Raw genomic sequence first — 18,057 nt, 5'->3', positions numbered from 1 at the left:
ATAAATCATCCAGACAAACAGGTATCTTATCTGGAAAGATGTCTTTGAGAAGACGGATTCCCCAGCCTCCTGCTTAAGGATTTCTCCATCATTGACGTAATTTGGCTCTTTGTATCTGACCTGCATTCTGCCTGCTAGCATTTGTGTACCCTTTCTTTAATTATCGTGGGAAATGGAGACCATCTGGCTACCACTCTTGGAATAATAGACCTGTGTGGCATATCACTGTCACTTTTAATAATATATTCTGCTTTCACCCCATGTTCTTAAATTAAAACGCTCACGATAATAAATCAGTCTACTTATTTTACACTAGGTGGCTCTCTTTGGTAGCTCATGTCTTAGCCGCATGCTTTTCTCTTTAGAATCAAGAGTGAACAGGGACATTAAAGAGCGAATGCCAATATATATGTTTGATTTAAACCAATAAACCTTACTTTTATGAAAATTTAGTTTAAGTGATTATGAAATCCTGCCATGCTGAGAAAATAGGAAGCATCCCAGGCTCTCAAAACCAAGATTTGGGATATTTAAGTTGGTTCCTGACATTGCATCTGGAATCAGCAGTTCTTTTCTTAGGTTTACAGAGCATCCTAACTGTAGCTTTCTTCAAGTTATACTTCGTCTTTTGTAGGGGGGTGTTAACAGAAGAGGTGTTAGGGACAGTTTAGCTCTTGGTGAAAAGCAGAGCTTGGAAGACAATGAGAAAAAAGGTATCAGAGTATTTTGTATTAGAAACAAATCCAGAGGAATTCCTGGAACTTTCTAGAATTCTTTCCCAGAAGAGCAAACAAATCTTGCCTAATAGTGGTGATGCTATTGTAGATAACAACAGCAGCTAACGTTTCAGATGTGTTTTTTATAAGCCAGGCACTATAATTAGATTGCATATTGATTCCCTCTAACTCTCATAGCAACCCCGTGAAGTAGATACTGCTTTCTCCCCTTTACATACAAGGAGACTGCGGCCCAGAGAGAATTGGTAACTTATACGGACTCATTTAGCTTTGAAGCACTAGCGCCGCAGTTTGAGCCTAAGTGCTTTTTTTTCCACTGTGTTATGTAATACAAGGCGTTATTTACAGTCTGGTAACTGTCTTGTGCTCATTTGGGTGCTTAATGTTCATTTACTAGATTTCTACTGAAAAGTAAAAAGCAGATACGTTCTCTTTGTAAAATAATAATTTTATTGTACAAAGAGAACATATCTATCAGCATCAGCATATCTTTCTGTCAGCATCCTTTCATCAGCATCCACGGGCTTTTGATCTTTATGTCTTGCCACACTCAAATGAATCTACCACAGTCTTTCTAATATAAACGCATCATCTTGCCGCTGCCCCTCTTGGGGTCCACATCTTCTAATGGAAAGTGTAGATCCTTACATCACCTCCTGGCCTCACCTGCAGCCGCTCTCCACCACTTGGTTCTGATAGTCCTGGGTCACTGCCCCTGGCTTTTGGTATAGCAGTTCTTTTTCCTTGAAAACTCTTTCTCGTTTTTTCTCACTGGTGACTCAGTCTTTTCCACTTTGGATTCTGCATTCAGGAGACTCCACTAGTGTGACTTTTTTCAAACAGCAAGTATCATTGATCTGTACCCAGAAATCTTGATTCCTTCGTTCTTGAAAGAAGCCTGGACAGCATTATCTCAGATGTGTCTTACAGTTCTAGTATTACAGCCATGTAGATGAGCCCCTGAAGGACTTTTGCTCTGGGCTCAGCCTTTCTGCATGGGCAGGGTCTGGAGGAATACCAGTGTTGCCCGTGCTCTGTGTGCTGGCTTTCTGCTTTCACCACCACACATCACTGCAGCCAGTTTGGGTGTGGCTTCCTTAGGACCGAGTCTGGTCCTGAGGACCATGGGATGCTGCTGATCCTCTTGGTTACGGCAGCGTTCCACACAGAACCTGGCATATAATTGGCGTCCACCACTGGCACACTGAACCAATATAACTTCAGCAGAGTTTCTGCCTTGAGGACTCACCCCTGGAACCTACTGTTCGGCAAATAGCAGATTCATTCTGAAGTGAGTGATGGGGATGGAAGTTGTCATTTAAAGAACTACCCTTTGGATTTTCAACTCACCTTCTAAATTTAAATGGCTTCTGAAGGTAAAGATGATTAACAGGCCTCCTTCTCCATGGGCTTTTGGTTCAGGCTCTTGAGTTTTTGGCAAGAACTTACAGATGTCACTTTCTGCTAGCTACCGACCTGTCACAGCTTGTCTTAAATGAACCTGCAAGCAATTCTGTTTCCATCCCCTTCTCTCCTGTCAGACAGCATTGCTGCACAACAGCAGATGAGGAGCCCTGACACTGGAAGGTGGTAGCAGGGTCCAGGAGCAAGTGATGTAGTGTCATTTGTGTGTGAGCATGCGCGTCTTGGGCTCTTTGGATCTGAGGCGGAGTGCTCGGTGTACACACCCTAAGCAGTTTTGTCTCCTCATGAGCATGTATTCTGAAAGGACCCAATTTTCTCAGCATGACCATATTCCCAAAATGGTCCTCTGTTCCCCAATGGTTCTACTTTGAACACCTTCCCCCTCCAATTTGAAATCCAAACCAAAGAATATATATCCCTTCTAGCTCTCAGATATTCTGTAATTACAAGATACTAGGCTGGGGGACTCCTCATTGGTTGTGTCTTCTACTGATGTGGTCTTCTTGGCTTTTTCAATTTTGAGCTACTCTGTGGGTATTAATTTTAATGAGACACTGTATTGAAGAAAAGATGGAGTTAAAGGAAGAAGGGAGTGAAGACAGGCAAAGAGTAATAGTCTAAAATTCAACAGCCGGAATGGCTTATGAAGATCAAGTTGTGTTTCTGCTTCATGAATCATTGTCAGACAAATTAAGAACATATTGGTTCTTATTTATCCATTGTCAGAGATTCAATATCAAGCACTGAGAATAAATCTTGATTTTCATAAGCTCTGTTGACACTGTGGAGCCACAGAGCATAAAACTTGCATCTAATAAACAAAGTGCGATGTTCCATAACAGAGGATATAATACCAGCATGACTCACAGCTGCTTCCTCGACCTGGTCCGGTCTTCAGGAAGCAAGAATTTGTTATACCTGCTGTAATTGTAGGTACATTATTCCCCCAGAGCTTACAGACTGAGGATAATTATGTTCAGGTTCTGTTTGGTGAGTTCCGATGTTTGTAGCCTCCCACTGCCCTAGGCTTCCCTCCCCTCCTCTCTCCAAGTGAGCGTTAAATGACTAAGCCAACCTTGTTCGATGGGTACCTCTACAGTGGATTGGTTGTATAATTATCATGCAGTGTCTTATGTTACTACTTGGGTAGTTCTTAGAGGACTCTTAGTCTGTCTAATTTTTTATTGGAATTCCTGAAGTTGGGACCTGGCCCCTGAAGTATTTTAATTTGATTAAAGATAAAGGATCTGGGCCAGGGATATAGCTCAGTGGTACAGGCGCCTGACTGGCAAGTGCAAGGTCCTAAATTCGATTCCTGCCCCCCCCCCCCGCTCAAAGATAAAGGATTTCTGTATAAAAAACTGATTTTCAGGATAGGTAGCCTAAATTTTTAAAAATAAATAAATAATCTAAATCTTTTCACTAATACTAATATATCACCTTCTTAAATCCTGTAATATCAAAATTGGGATCAGTGCCATGAAACTTGATGCTTATTTGAGTCTTCTAAAAAGTAGTCCTTCAAAGTCAGCATACACTGACAGGAAGCAGGCTGAGTTTGCCTGACGGCTGCTGGGGAGGACGAATTGCATAGGGGTACAGGGATACAGGGAATTTGTGTGGGGTGATGGAAATGTATCAGATTTTCAAAATTCATCTAACTGTACACTCAAAGTGAGTATATTTTCTTGAATGTAAATTATATCTTGGTAAAATTAATTTTTAAAAAATTTAATCCTTCCTCATTTAGTAACATTTAAACTTGATAGAACCTATGCTCTTTAATCATAGTACAGCATACCTTCCAGCCCCGGTCCACAGCTACTAAACAAGTAGATAGGCCTTTTCAGTGTCAGGTAAAATCAAGGTGGCAGAGTAGAATGTGTTACTACAGAGACGCTAGGAGTGCATGGGGTATGTCACTGTTGCCAGAGGAAAATGGGTGAGAACCTAGACCTTCAGTTACCTGGTGTCCCTGTCATGTGATACTCTTAGCCTGGTTGGGTCCAACACAGGAGCAAGAGAGATACCCAAAGTGATGGTTTCTAAATATACCCCAATTCCTTTTGCCCAGTTGCTGCGAAGCTCTTTGGTGAATAACAGAACGCAAGCCAAGGTGGCAGAGGAGCTGGGCATGCAGGAGTATGCCATAACTAACGACAAAACCAAGAGGCCTGTGGCCCTGAGGACCAAGACCTTGGCAGATCTCTTGGAATGTGAGTCCTGCAGAGTCAAGCTTTTCTCTTAACCTACAGCTTCAAAGTTTAAATCAAACTGACCGCTATTCTTCTCATTATTAGGTTCTTGCTAAAGAAACTTCTTTCTATTTTATTTTTTATTATTGCTTCACACCAGAATTTCCTTAATGGAGAATAGTTTGAAGCTGAGATATGTGAATAATGCATCTTACATTCAGTCTATGTTGCGTGATACCCTCTCCCCCATCCCTCCATCCTGCATGCAGTCCTCACCTCCCTTTCTGTGAAACAGTAATAGAATGTGAAGATCGGTCATTGTGAATCATAGCTTTTTTCCCACCCCGAGTCTTCATAAAGAGATGCAGAAGAAAGAGCTGTAATTTATTCACTAAATACTAAAATCATCATCCATTGTTTGGAGTGAGCACAAAGCTTTCCAGACAGATGCCATCTTTTGCGGTTTCTCATATGGTCCGGTGGCATTGTTAAATCTACAGGATTATTTATGTAATTTTATTGTTTCTGATGTTACTTCCAAAGTAGTAGACCATTCACTGGGCCTGGGAACTGTTCATTTTATGCCATAGTATTTTTGACAATTGAAATTATTTATAAATACTGAAGTCCACTGTGCAAACCAGTTCATTTAGAAAGTGCAAAGTCAATCTAAAGAACCTCTTTTTCAACTGAAGGAAAGTAGTTGAAAGAGTAAGATTATATAAAAACTTACTTGAAGGATCAGTGTCACTGGCATTTTTTAAGCTTGATGAAAGGTATTTTTATTTCTTCTTTTAACAATGTACGATTTGTCCTCTTGATTAAAGGTATTTTTAATGAAGTCATCTTTGGGGTCAGTATGTATTCATACAAACTTGTGTAGATTGGTATGTTGTCATTAAGCCCAGAACTGCGTTTTTTTTTCATTTGGGCAGATCAGATCTTTAAATTGCCCATTTGTTTTTCTGTTCATGAAATTTAATATAAGACCTTTACACATGGGTGACCTCGAGATTGGTGCTGAGAGTACAGCCCAGGGATGAGCTTATCCCGTGATCCTGAAGTTGTACTCTGATTTGTGTAATGTGAGCAGGATTGTGTTCCCAGATACCATTTTTGTGTATCTTTTTAACCGCTCACTTAGCCCTGAGCTAAATGCAATTTGGTTTCTGTACTTGTGTGATTTTGCATCTTAATCAGTCATCTATTTTGCTGCTTCTAATATAGTCTTGTTTGAAGAAAGATGAAATAGTGATGCTAAATAATGAAGAGGGCCTGGAAGTTGAAAAATCTTATTACAATGTTGCTTAAAAGTCTCAGTTTCTTGCTCTTTCTGGTAAATGGCAGTGAATTGTGGTTTATTTTTAAATGTTTTTTTTCCCCCAGCATTTATTGCAGCGCTGTACATTGATAAGGATTTGGAATATGTTCATACTTTCATGAATGTGTGTTTCTTTCCACGATTAAAAGTAAGCTCATAGGAAGTTTAAATTAGTGGTATGCTTTGTTTCTGGTGACTCCAGATTTATTATTAAATGCTTTTGGTGGACTTGCCACAGGAGTTCATTTTGAATCAGGATTGGAATGACCCCAAATCCCAGCTGCAGCAGTGTTGTTTGACACTTAGGACAGAAGGAAAAGAGCCAGACATTCCCCTGTACAAGTAAGTACTTGCTACCTGCAGGCCATTGGACTCAGCATGCGTAGAGTTGGTCTTTCCTATGCTTTGAGGAACAGCTAATGGGTAATCATGACAAGAGCCCAGGATGGAGACTTTGTGACTGTCAGTGTGACACTGGGCCCTGCATAGAAGCTCTGGGCCTCTCAGTCTTAACTATATGGGTTTCAACCATCTCTGTGCCTTTTCTAAAATTCTCTGGAAACTACTACCTGCCAGAAAGACATCTAAGATTATGAGATCAGGGTAAGAAAATTCAGTTTGAATAGTTCTTACGCACATTTTTACATTGGTCTTCTTATTTCTTGTAATCTCTGCTGGGCTGTGCCTCTTGTAGCAGAATTTATGTCCCCTCTGCCCTTTCCCTGACCTGCTGTTGACCTGTCTCTGATGCCTGACAGATAGGCTGTCTCCCTCTGTGGTCACCGTAAGAAGCAGGACAGTCGTTTACTGCTGCTGAGTTACTCAAGTATTGGAGCTTTTTTTTTTTTTTAATCAAAAGCTGCCTTATATTTTCAAATACCTTTTTCTTTGAGAGGTAGCCAGAAGTCACTCAAAAGGAACATAGGTGAGTGGTGGGTCTCCACACCATACAGCACTGGTTTTGATGAAAACAGCTTTGACTCTGCAGTTAAGTAATCATCTTGTGACAGTCTTTATGTTGATTCAGAAAGTGGTTTAAAAAGGAATTACAGAGTGAGAGGGTCATTAAAAATAGATGAGTTGTAGCCCACAGTGTCGTCAACGTGGGAGTTTGAGGATGTCTAAAGATCTGGCTTCAGTGCTGTTCTGCCCCATGCCTGTGGGAACACACGGTCGCAGGCACACAAGTTTGTGCATGTGTGTTCCCTATGGAACGAAGACCCCTTCAGACTTTTCCAGCTTCAAGATACTCAAGGAAAAGCACAGAGTGGCAGTTGGGAATTTTAAATCTTTTTTCCTGTGTTTATTTAATAGTGACAATACTTTGTAGGCTTTTTTGCTGAAAGTAAAACTGAGGTCAAGAGAAGGGTGAGTCACCCCACAGCAAGCTGCTCTGTATTGTGCCAAGAACCTGTCACTGTAGACAACACTTACTTTCTTTACTGGGAGAAGAAACCCCAGATGTTTAGAAATAGCCCTTTAATATGTACCTAATGAGTGTCTCAACTATAGTATATGAAAGACCAAAGTTATTTCCTCATCAGTGTGATAATTAAGGTTCAGTAAATAAAATAGGATGGTAAAGTTCTGCTGGTGCAGGTATGATTACTATAATAAGTACCACCTTAAAGAGGTCACCATGCATGTTTATTCTTTGGAATATATAAACACAAAGGAAATTACTGTTCCCATCTCATAAATCCTCTACATGAAAGTACACCATGAGTTTGTTCTTTGTTATCAAGATGATGGGGTTGTTTTACATAGTTTTTCATGATTACTGTGTTCATTCCATTATCTTTGTTGTCTGCTTTTAATTTCCCTTTTCCATGAGGTTATCAGTTTTACTGCATTTGAAATCTGTACCACATTGTTAAAATCTGGAGTACCTGGAGCTTTGTTTTTACGTGATTGTGTTGTATACTTGGCATTATAATATACCTCTGAAACAATCTCAGGTGCTTCAGAAATTAAATATGTTTTCTGACCTCTCAGATAAGATGCTATGCATTAGAGAGACTCTGTCAGGGGTGTGAAACTGTTCAGGTGTGACATGAGGTATTTTACCCAAATATTTATTCTTTTTAGCTGTGGTTAGCACTGAAAAACAAAGAACAGACTAAAACGGTTAACTTTTCACAATTAAAGTTGAGTTTATGACACTTTAAATATGCACACTTAGAAGTTAAAAGTATCATCCACTTCGCTGTAAGCCTTCGGGTACCATTCCTATTACTTTGGGGAAAATACAAAAATGCAGTACATAATTTCTTTAATTTCCTACTTCAAAAGCTGTCTGTATATTTTAGGCTAGCAAATCAAAAACACCTCTTCCTTTTCTGCCATTTTTACATGCCTTGTTATTTTTACCTTCTTCTGTACTCAGTAGTAAGTACATTTTTTGTCAGAGTTCTATACTAGCAAAAATAATTAAATAACACGTTCCCGTAATTAATGTTCTTTCTTTTCCCTGCAGGACCCTGCAGACAGTGGGACCATCCCATGCCAGAACCTACACTGTGGCTGTGTATTTCAAGGGAGAAAGAATAGGTTGTGGGAAAGGACCAAGGTATGAGAGAGAAATACCTTTAATTTCACTGAGTGAATATCCTTTGTGCATAGAAGTTCTCACTTGGTATTTCCAAACTTTGCAGTCTGTCTTTTGCTAACTTAGAGCGTAGGATGAGGGTAATAGCAAAGTCAATCCCAAGGGTTACTGCCCCTCCAGGCTGACCCCTTGGACAAGGGAGCGCCACTGTGCCACTTCGGCTGCTTGGAGAAAACCACATGGGCTGGGGCACAGATGAGGTGTGTAGTCTCAGCCTCAGCAGAGTGCTCACTTCAGGGTGTGTCGGTTATGTCAGAGGCATCACATCTGCAAGACACATCCTTAGACCTCTCATTTCTTTCTTTTTTTTTTGGTTTTGGTTTTTCTCCAGTACCAGGAATCGAACTCGCGACCTTGCGCTTGCCAGGCAGGCACTGTGCCGCTGAGCTAAACCCCCAACCCCCTAGACCTCGCATTTCTCATCACTGCTTGCTAGCACCTTTGGTTTAAAACACTATATATATGATCACCTTTCTTTGAACCCTCTATATATCTTGCCAGTCTCTGTATATTTTATCCTTTTCCTCTTTAGATTTTACACGGAAAGTATTCAAACTTAAGTAAGAGATACTTCAGACCTAATATAAATAGAACATATTTTATTGCAGCCTTAAAAGTGTGGAAGGACTATCTTAAATGGGCTTTGTGCACATAAAAGACATTTTTTTCATGTTCCTGTGTATATTCCTACCTGTGCAATTCAATATGTGACCGTAGAAGTATCAGGTGAGATTTTATACACAAGACATAAAAATCAGGCTTAGCAATTTGTAGCCATAAGTTGTGTTTTAAAAAAAAAATCTTCAAATTAAAGTGTACTCACCTTTATTTTATTACAGTATTCAGCAAGCGGAAATGGGAGCAGCAATGGATGCACTTGAGAAATGTAAGACTATCTCTTTGTCTGTAATTACATGTTCATAATGTAAGGAGTGTTTTATGGAAAGAAAATGAGGATGTAGAAAAATGGTAAATACTGATAAAATGTGATCTTGTTTTCTTCATAATTATTCTGCATACACAGAATATAGTCGAGTGTGAGATATGTATAAAATGGGCTTATAATTAAAATAAAAAATAGTATTCCTGAACGTGCTTTTATTGCCGTTCTTCTTTTATGCACAGATCCCACCCTCAATCCAGGCAACCATTTTAAAAGTGTAGAGAGGGCCGGGGATTTAGCTCAGCGGCAAAAGCGCCTGCCTGGCAAGCGCAAGGTCGTGAGTTCAGTTCCTGGTACCAGAGAAAAACCAAATAAATAAATAAAAAATAAAAAAAAATAAAAGTGTAGAGAAATGCATGGATGGAAGAATAGTAGTCTACTGTGCACAGACTGCAGTGTTTCCATCCATGTATCTCTTTATACTTCTGAAATCTTTCATAGGCATAGAAGTATACTGGGCATGTGAATTCTTTTGTTTTGGCCATTGTTTTATTAAAATTAGATAATATTTATATACTGCATTTATTTACACACTAGTATATAATAAATATGTTGTTCTTGCTAAATAGCATATAATGGGCAGTCCTGCAGGGAATGGCTCCAATTCATTCTTTTGCAATGGTTTTAATTTGTATTAATTCCTATTATGGATGTGCTGTACTTTATTCAACATTTTACTATTGGTGGATACGTTGTTCCTCGTGTGTGTGTGTGTGTGTGTGTGTGTGTGTGTGTGTGCGTGTGTGTGTATTTACCATTGTCAACAGTAAATGTCTATATATTAGTGCTTTTAGTTCTGTGGGATAGATTCTCAAGAGTAGAATGCCTGGGTTGGGGAAACTTCAATTACATAATTGACCATGTTGGGAACTGCATAGTCTTTTGTAAATTGAAGGCTTAAGTGCAAGGCATTTTTCTTCTGAGGTCTTTTGTGCTGCACAGCAAAACCTGTGGGCGCAACGTGACAGTGCACTTCCATTATACTTCAAGTGCCCAGCTAACGGAGGTAGAAGAGAGCAAAGTGCAGGAAGCTAAAAATGAAGAGGCCCCAGATTCTCAGTCATGGAAGAGATTCCCGGAAAGGCAGGAAGGCCGGGAGCCAAGTGGAAATCAGCAGACAAGGTGGGGCAGGGAGGTTAGTTAGCAGGGACAGAGGCTGGTGCCACCAGCATCTAATGTCCTGCACAGTCTCCACTGAGAGTTTTATATTGACTTTGCTGGGAACTTTTTCGTGCATTGTGTATATAAATTCACAATCAGTATTAAAATAAAACCAAGATTCCATTTTCCAGTTAGAAAAGTACTAAAGGTTCTTTTGAGGTTTGCTTGGTCATTGTCTTCAACAATGCAACATTCCTGGAGAGATCACCTTTTCTGAGACAGACCTCCACAGCCTCCCTGCAGGAGCAACTGCGTAACTTCTGGGAAGCAGTTCGGCAGCGGGTCAGGTCCTTAGAGGATTTCATACTCTTTGACCCAAATTTCATTTCTAGGGGTCAAACCTAAGGAAATAATTGGAGTTATGGACTGATGTTCACATAACCATGATAATCATGACAATTTGATTTATAATAGCAAAACAAATACAAAAACTGCACACTTAAGATTAAGGCAATGTTTAATAAATTGTAGTATGTCTCGAGTTGGCAGACATTTTCTGTAAAGGGGCAAGTATAAGAATTTCGGTCTTCATAGGCCGTATACTTGGTCACAATAACTCCACTCTGGCATGATAGTCACAGAGTTTGTTTGCAGATAACAGGGGTGTTTCTATTCCTGTAAAGTTTTACTTACAAAACAGGGTAAGGGTTATATTTGGCCTTTCAGCAGTAGGTTTCTAACCCTTGCTCTATAAAAATGCTGTGGTATTTTGTAGCCATTAACACGTTTGTGATGGGGCAGTAATTCGTATATCTCACTACCAGGCAGTCCTGAACCATCAGTGATACATGCATAACTGTCCCAGTGCATGGCATGAGACAGCTCCTTCGGGTGGTACAAGCCTGACAAGACAGTCATGCATGTATCACTGGTGGTTTAAACTGGTGGAAACGTGTTAAGATAATGTTTTTGGAACCTAATGATATGAGAAAGTGCTTATATGGCAATTAATTTTAAAAAACAGTAAGAGTGGAAAGTGAAATAATTTTAGACATTTGTATGTCTGTGATATATATGTAGTAGATATATTTATATCATATATCTATGTAACATAACCTTTTTAGGAAAAAGACTATATATTCTAAAAGTTTGTACTAAATAGTGGGAGTTTTTAACAATACAGATGCAGTTTTACAGTAGAAGAAATAGCATTCATTTTGTAGGAACTTGCTTTACTGTAACTTCGTAGTGTTTGTTTTTTGTAAAAGTGTAATGGTTAACACCTGTATTCATATAATATATAAGGAATTACATATATATAATATATAAGGAATTACTTAGGGGTAGGATTTTATTACTCTTTTACTTCTAAAATACTGAGGTCATATTCCTCTTTTTCTTTAAAATTATTCCCAGCATAGAAGGTCTTTACTGATTCACTCCCTGTCCTTCAAGTGCTTTTTCTACCACCCTGTCCCTGTCCCTGCTGTAGCGTGAGGTGAGGATGAGGTACTCTTTTTAAAAGAAAAAAGAACTTAGGAGTATGCTGTGTGTAGATAGATCCACTTTCATGACACTTCATCCTTAAAGAAAACCAAACTCGCTTCCCCCCACACACACGCACATGCCCTTTTCTCCCTCCCGATTCTCCCTGTGCGAGACCTGGGGCGGGAGCAGTGCCTCTTCTCCAGGACGGTTCCTTAGCCGTCCGGGCAGGGCAGCAGCACTTTTACGCCGCGTCACCAGGTCGTGTGCACATCTTTTATGATGCTGACTGTTTAAGTAGGAGTGGGTTGAGCCAGTTTATAAAATGGCTATTTTATATTCTATTCTTGATTTCTTACTTCATGGCTACACTAATATTCTACCACAAATAACAACAGAATTGCAAAATTTCTAAACCTTACACTAGATTTTCATTGTTAGCACTGTTGCACAGCGTCAAATATTAAACTAAATAGAGCTTCAGCTATGCCAGTGAGTGATGTTTTTTCTTTTAATCAAATCAAAGTCCTCTAACTGAGTTAGTTTTGCAGATAATAGTGTTAAGTCTGTAAAGGTAAACTTTGAAAAGAGAATAAATGACCAGACATACTGACTTGGAATGTGGTTTCCTTTTGTCCATTTGATATATTTTTGCTCTTTTAGAAATTTTAACTCTTGTTAAATGAAAAAGTGGTAAAACCATTTTTTGGTTGGAGTGCTTCCAAAATATAAAACACCATTGTACTATGTCTTTTAATCTCTGCCTGAAAATCACTTGTTGCTAGGAGTGTCTGGTTGGGAACATTCCAAAGCCACAGCATCTGTGTTTTAATATTTGCTTATGGTTTGGTGCCTTTGGATATTGAAATCCAGAGTAAGGGTTCCTGATCTAGACCTCCAGTGTGATTCTTTTTTTTTTTTTTTTAAATAAAAGGAGGAAAACATTAACAGACAACCTCTTACAAAATAGCAAAAGAACAGTACAGAAAATACAGAATTATAAAAAAGGGGTAGGAGATTAACAATGCTTGTTGTATTACATATTGATATCTTCAAAGTGGTTTCTCTTGAAAACAGAGACGTGCAATATTGATCAATCAAGGACTCACTGACAGTTTCAGCAAAGAAATAGAAGACAGTAGAACAGTTATGTTAGCTATCCTGTATATACATACATACAAAATTTCTCCTTCTTTCCCTTCTCTTGTCCCACATCCCAGTTGCCCTTTACTCTTTTTTTTTTTTTTTTTTTGGTTTTTCTCCGGTACCGGGAACCGAACTCACGACCTTGCACTTGCCAGGCAGGCGCTTTGCCACTGAGCTAAATCCCCAGCCCCGCCCTTTACTCTTGAGTGTTTTCCTATCATTTCACAATGTCTATCATACTTCCTAGTTTAAATGAACTCTTTCAGGTTTTACACTAGTGAAACAATGCGGTGCTTGCACATGCAGTGTGATTCTGAATAACAAAAGAATAACAGAAGAGAACTAAGCCTTTTTTCCCTGTTGCCTTGCAAAACACAACGACACACATCCTGTGAATGTGTTCATGTCTGTTCTTTGCATTGGTCGCTATCCTTTATTAAGTGTATAATATATTTCCTTGTGTCAGATAACTTTCCCCAGATGGCCCATCAGAAGCGGTTCATTGAACGGAAGTACAGACAAGAGTTAAAAGAAATGAGGTGGGAAAGAGAGCATCAAGAGAGAGAGCCAGATGAGACTGAAGACATAAAGAAGTAAAGGCGGACATGGGGGTGTACTCACTTGCTTGGTAACTGTGACTGGGGGCCATGGACACCTCACCTCGTTTTCCCTCAGACAGTGAGTGGTGTACATGGAAATAAAACATAATCCCAAATCACTGCTGTCATTTTACTGATCTAATATTCTGCTTTTAGCTGGATGGTCTTTATTACGATTTGATTCCTCCTCTTTTAATGGAAAACTTCAGTGGATGTGCATTGTTCCTTTTTAATTTGCTTTTTAAACAATAAAATTCAAGAAAGCATATTCTGTGTGGACCAGATCCTGTTATTTTATTTGTTTCAGATTGTGACCTCAGACTTTGAGCTGACAAGTGACAAGTTCTCTCTGCCAGATATTTTGACTACACTGCAGTAATAGCTATACTTTTTGAAATCTCTGAATAATTAACTAAAAGTTTTAGCTTTCATCTAGATGTTTGTTAAATTCTCAGCTGCAAATACGAAACTTACTCTACTCTAAGCAGTGAATTCTCCGTGGAAGGAATCATTTTAGCATTTAGCTGGCTAGTGGGAGCGGGGAAGACTGAGTCACTTACATTCTTTGAATTATTGGAATTGGGGAGAAATGATGATTCTAAGCTAGGCAACCTTTTAAACCAACTTCTGTCACCCAGGGTCAGTGGTCTCTTCAAGAAGTTTATAGCGAAGCCCCAGAACTTCCTGGAATTGTATTCAATTGTGTGCGTGTTGGGAGAGGGGGGTTAGGAGCAGGAAGAGGAGGGCTCACGGCTTTCATGCGCTTCTCTAAGTCCCTTCAGTAAGGGGCTAACATTACATTAGAAGACATGGCATCTTTTAAAAAGTGTTATTTGCATGGAATATTATTGGTTTCTTATTAATATAAGCAGAAGTTACTGGGATACAAATATGTTTTTATTCATTATTTCAGCAGATATTATATAGTGAGCATCTACTGTGTATCAGACAAGATCGGGCATGTTCAAGGTGGTATGGCTGGAGACCCTACTGTGTATCAGGCACGTTCTGTGCCCTGGGACTACACCAGTGAGCAAACAACGCCCCTGCCTTCAGGGAGTTGTGTGCTGGTTCAGGAACACCCTTGGTACACAAGGAAGCCGGTATCTAGCGATGAAGGAGAAAGTGGGGTGGGTCCAGTGAAGTCGTCAGAGAGATCACCCTAAAACAGTATCAGCTGAGTTAAGGAAGAAGGAATGAGCCATTCAGATATCATTTCCCCCCATTCCAGTGTGTCTCATTGTTACAACTATTAAATGTTACAGATCCATTATTGAAAATTTGGAAAATGTATTACTTTTCATAGCACAAAGAAACAAATATTACTTTGAAACTACTGTAGAAAAAGCAGGAAGCATAAGTAGGAAAAGAATCCTTAATCACCCATAGACTTTTTTTATACACTGCTGGGCCCGTGTATGTGCACACACATGTTCAAGCAGTGGCATACTGATACAGGGGAAACTCCCAACCTGCTAGATGTCCGGTACAAGTTCATGTTTTCTAAAATTGGAGAATGAATTTTAGGAACACTGGAGGTTAAGGGCAGAATATGTTTATTGGGGGAAAGAAAACTTCCGTCGGAGAGAGAGACAGAAGGGGTCCCAACTGGGTTGCCAAGTTTCCTGCCTTTTCTAGGGATTTTTATAAAGCAAATCCATGACATGAGGCTGGCCCAAGGTAGGAAAAATGGGAAACCACAAGATGGGCATGAGGTGAGACAAAACTATAGTCAACCAATAAATTTATAATTGTTAGATAAAATTGATTGGGATCAAATGGGGAAGCAAGTCACTTAGCAAGCAGGTATGAAACAACAGGAGCTTTCCTATAGGGGGTTGAGTTAGTGGCTCTTCCTGGCTGCCTCAGGGTGATAGTTACCTATTTAGAAGATCAGTCCCTAATGTTTATCCTTAGCAAGTATGTGAATGCATTGGTTTCATCTTTTGTATTGAGATCTGGCCCACAGCAGAGGTGCCCATCTCCCCCACAGTTGTAAGGTATCTTGTCTTCTGCACTGGCTTCTGTGAGGGTCTAGCCCTATCTGACCTATAATACTTTTATCTAATTTAGCTGCCTATAACAATACCATACATACAGTTTCCATAGCCTTTCTTTTTAAACTATTGTATCTGTCAGTGTTGAAGCCACATTTACATAATCTTGTTGATGGATGCATACTAATCATTTTATATGTCAAGTATGGATAGACCATCATTGATTCATTAATCAAACGAATGAAAGGTGTGTAGGTTTAAGCAATTGCCATGTACATATCTTCCCCCATGTACGCATGTGCGAGTGCACACACATTAGAAGACCACTCTAGGGTTTCTTAATCTGTTAATCATTAAAAACAAAAATGTGTTTGTTGGTGCTTGTAAGAAAAAATTATCCTGGTGTCCTTTCTCCCCAACCGTGAAACCGGAGATAACTGCAGGTGAGTCCTGGGCTGGAGAAAAAGCTCATTTCTGAGCCAGGATGTCTCTGGCATGTCCACCACCTTATTGGGGGGTCTTTTTAAGCATGATATTTAAGTGAAGTGAGCAGCAGACGCAGGACGAAAAAGGGGGAAGTGCTGGATTCATTGGTGGCCTTCACAGTGCTATGAGCAAATCAAGGGGAAATACTTGAAGTTTTGGTTTTTTAAACAAACTTTCACTATCTTGAATGTGGAACAGAACAGTACTAAAGCCAACCTGCCACTCAGAAATTTTTATTGGGCTTGATTTTCCTCTCTGTAGTACTCAGACCCTTTTCAACTTCTCTCTCCAAATTTATGGCTCTTGAAACCTGGAGGCCTGAAGCACGGGCAGTGCTCACATGGATTCTGTGATGGAGCCTGCTACACAGGTCGTGAGGATAGATGCGCTGTGAGCACGCCACGGAGCAGTGATGCGATGAGCAGTTCCGTGACTTCCACAGCGGCCACTGTGGCCACTCCAGCCTTGCCTTTCACATCAGCCGTGGTTTTTTTTTTTTTTTTTTCTTAATTAGTGTAAGTTTAATAGAGAATAGTGAGGCAAGGCTGGCAAGGCTTGTAACAGAGGGGACAAGAACAGCTGGATTTAGGCTCCAGTTAATGAATGAGTAACCTGCTTGTAGCCAGTTCTGGGAAGGAATTTTTCTTTGGAGCCAGGCAGTCCTCGGAGGAGATACTATCTCATATCTTAGCCCTCTGGTATCAACAGCTCAACTGTCTGAGCTCGACCATGGCTATTGATAACAAACAGTGCTAGTCCATCTTCAGCCACCTGCTTTCCTGAAGATCCGTGCACAGCCCCGGACAGACCCACTAATTAAACCGAAAGCCGATTTAGGGAAGTCACCTCTGTACAGCCTGCACTGCTTGTAAGTAAACACGGTCACATGTGGGTCTGAGGGAGGGTGGTGTGGTGCTCTGCCACAGAATAGAAGAGTTCCTCTTCACAAGTCACTTGGGGGCTGGTTGAAGAGAGAATTCAATAATGGTGTGCATAGAAGTGAAAGGCCACTAGTGAGATTGTAGAAGAGGAGCAAGAGAGGAGGCCAGGCCAGAAGGGCTTCTCAGAGGACTCATACTTGAGTTTACTGGCCCTTGATGCCAGATATCTGGAGCCAGAAACATGTCTATGTGTTAGACCTCTGAAGTTTGAGTGTTGTCCATTGTGGTAGCGAATGTTACCCTAGCGAGCACTGCTGTTCTTGAGGAAGGCACTTAGTATCCCTTATTATATACTTGACACTCCATCCAGATGAACAAGTTCACTCTCGTAATCCTGACTGCCCTACTGGCCAGCACTAATGGGTTCCTTATGTTGACATTTCTACTTACAGTTCAGAAGTGCCCATACTCTTAGATTAAAAGGAATTAAAATATGACAGCCATGAAACAAATTCCTACTTACAAATTGGGTTTTAAGAACATGCTGCGTTCTTGTTCATTTTATTAGTATTTGTAGCATCTACTGTATCCCTGGCGTGGAAAACTGAAGGCAGAGTCCTGTTCTTCCATAGCCCACCATTTAGTAAACACAGACACCCATGTGCAGAGGGCCAGAGGGGAACATACGAGCTGTCACTTTTGGAACAAGTCTGGTCTGGGGGTAACTGTCACATGCAGATTCTACCTTATCACACCCTCCAGGACAAAATGCCTTTTTTCAGATCAAACGTTTTAGTTTTTATTCATGGTACCATTATTAGACTTCACAGAATTGTCAGGAAGTCCTTAAGTCACTTGTAATCATCACTCCAAATATAAATGTACAGTTAGTTGATTTGTTAAAGTAATAATGCAAACAGGATCCCACACATGACCTTTGTGTTTTATGGCTCTCAAATCTTTTTATCTAGAACAGCCCCCATGCCTCTTTTTTCATGACTAGTTGAAACTGGGTCCATTGCATAGAATTTTGCATGATCCAGGTGTGATCTGTTACTTTTTTGTGGCATCAGTTACATTTTTCCTGTCTTTTAGGTTAGATCCAAAGTCTGGATTTTAGGTTCTAGTTCAAA

General features: G+C 40.0%; 1 protein-coding gene across 6 annotated transcripts in view; it reads left to right on the top strand.

Annotated features, from left to right (window-relative positions):
* Window positions 1-13,828, top strand: part of Drosha (drosha, ribonuclease type III) — a 117,532-nt gene extending 103,704 nt beyond the window's left edge. For 5 of the 6 annotated variants that reach the window (XM_013514978.1, XM_005386148.2, XM_005386147.2 and 2 more), the window contains 6 exons: window positions 4,237-4,378; window positions 5,744-5,826; window positions 5,917-6,020; window positions 8,155-8,247; window positions 9,126-9,172; window positions 13,428-13,828. In XM_013514978.1, coding sequence (XP_013370432.1) covers window positions 4,237-4,378; window positions 5,744-5,826; window positions 5,917-6,020; window positions 8,155-8,247; window positions 9,126-9,172; window positions 13,428-13,558 — 600 coding nt within the window. In that variant the 3' untranslated portion in view covers window positions 13,559-13,828. Of the gene's footprint in view, window positions 1-4,236; window positions 4,379-5,743; window positions 5,827-5,916; window positions 6,021-8,154; window positions 8,248-9,125; window positions 9,173-13,427 lie in introns of those variants that run through there. The other variant, XM_013514980.1, reaches the window with a different exon arrangement.
* The last annotated feature ends 4,229 nt before the right edge of the window (window positions 13,829-18,057 follow it).

Source organism: Chinchilla lanigera, unplaced genomic scaffold, assembly GCF_000276665.1.
Source record: "Chinchilla lanigera isolate Chin_1 unplaced genomic scaffold, ChiLan1.0 scaffold00025, whole genome shotgun sequence".
Taxonomy (NCBI): domain Eukaryota; kingdom Metazoa; phylum Chordata; class Mammalia; order Rodentia; family Chinchillidae; genus Chinchilla; species Chinchilla lanigera.
Note: the sequence above shows the minus strand (reverse complement) of the source record. Positions and strands in the feature narration are given on the sequence as shown.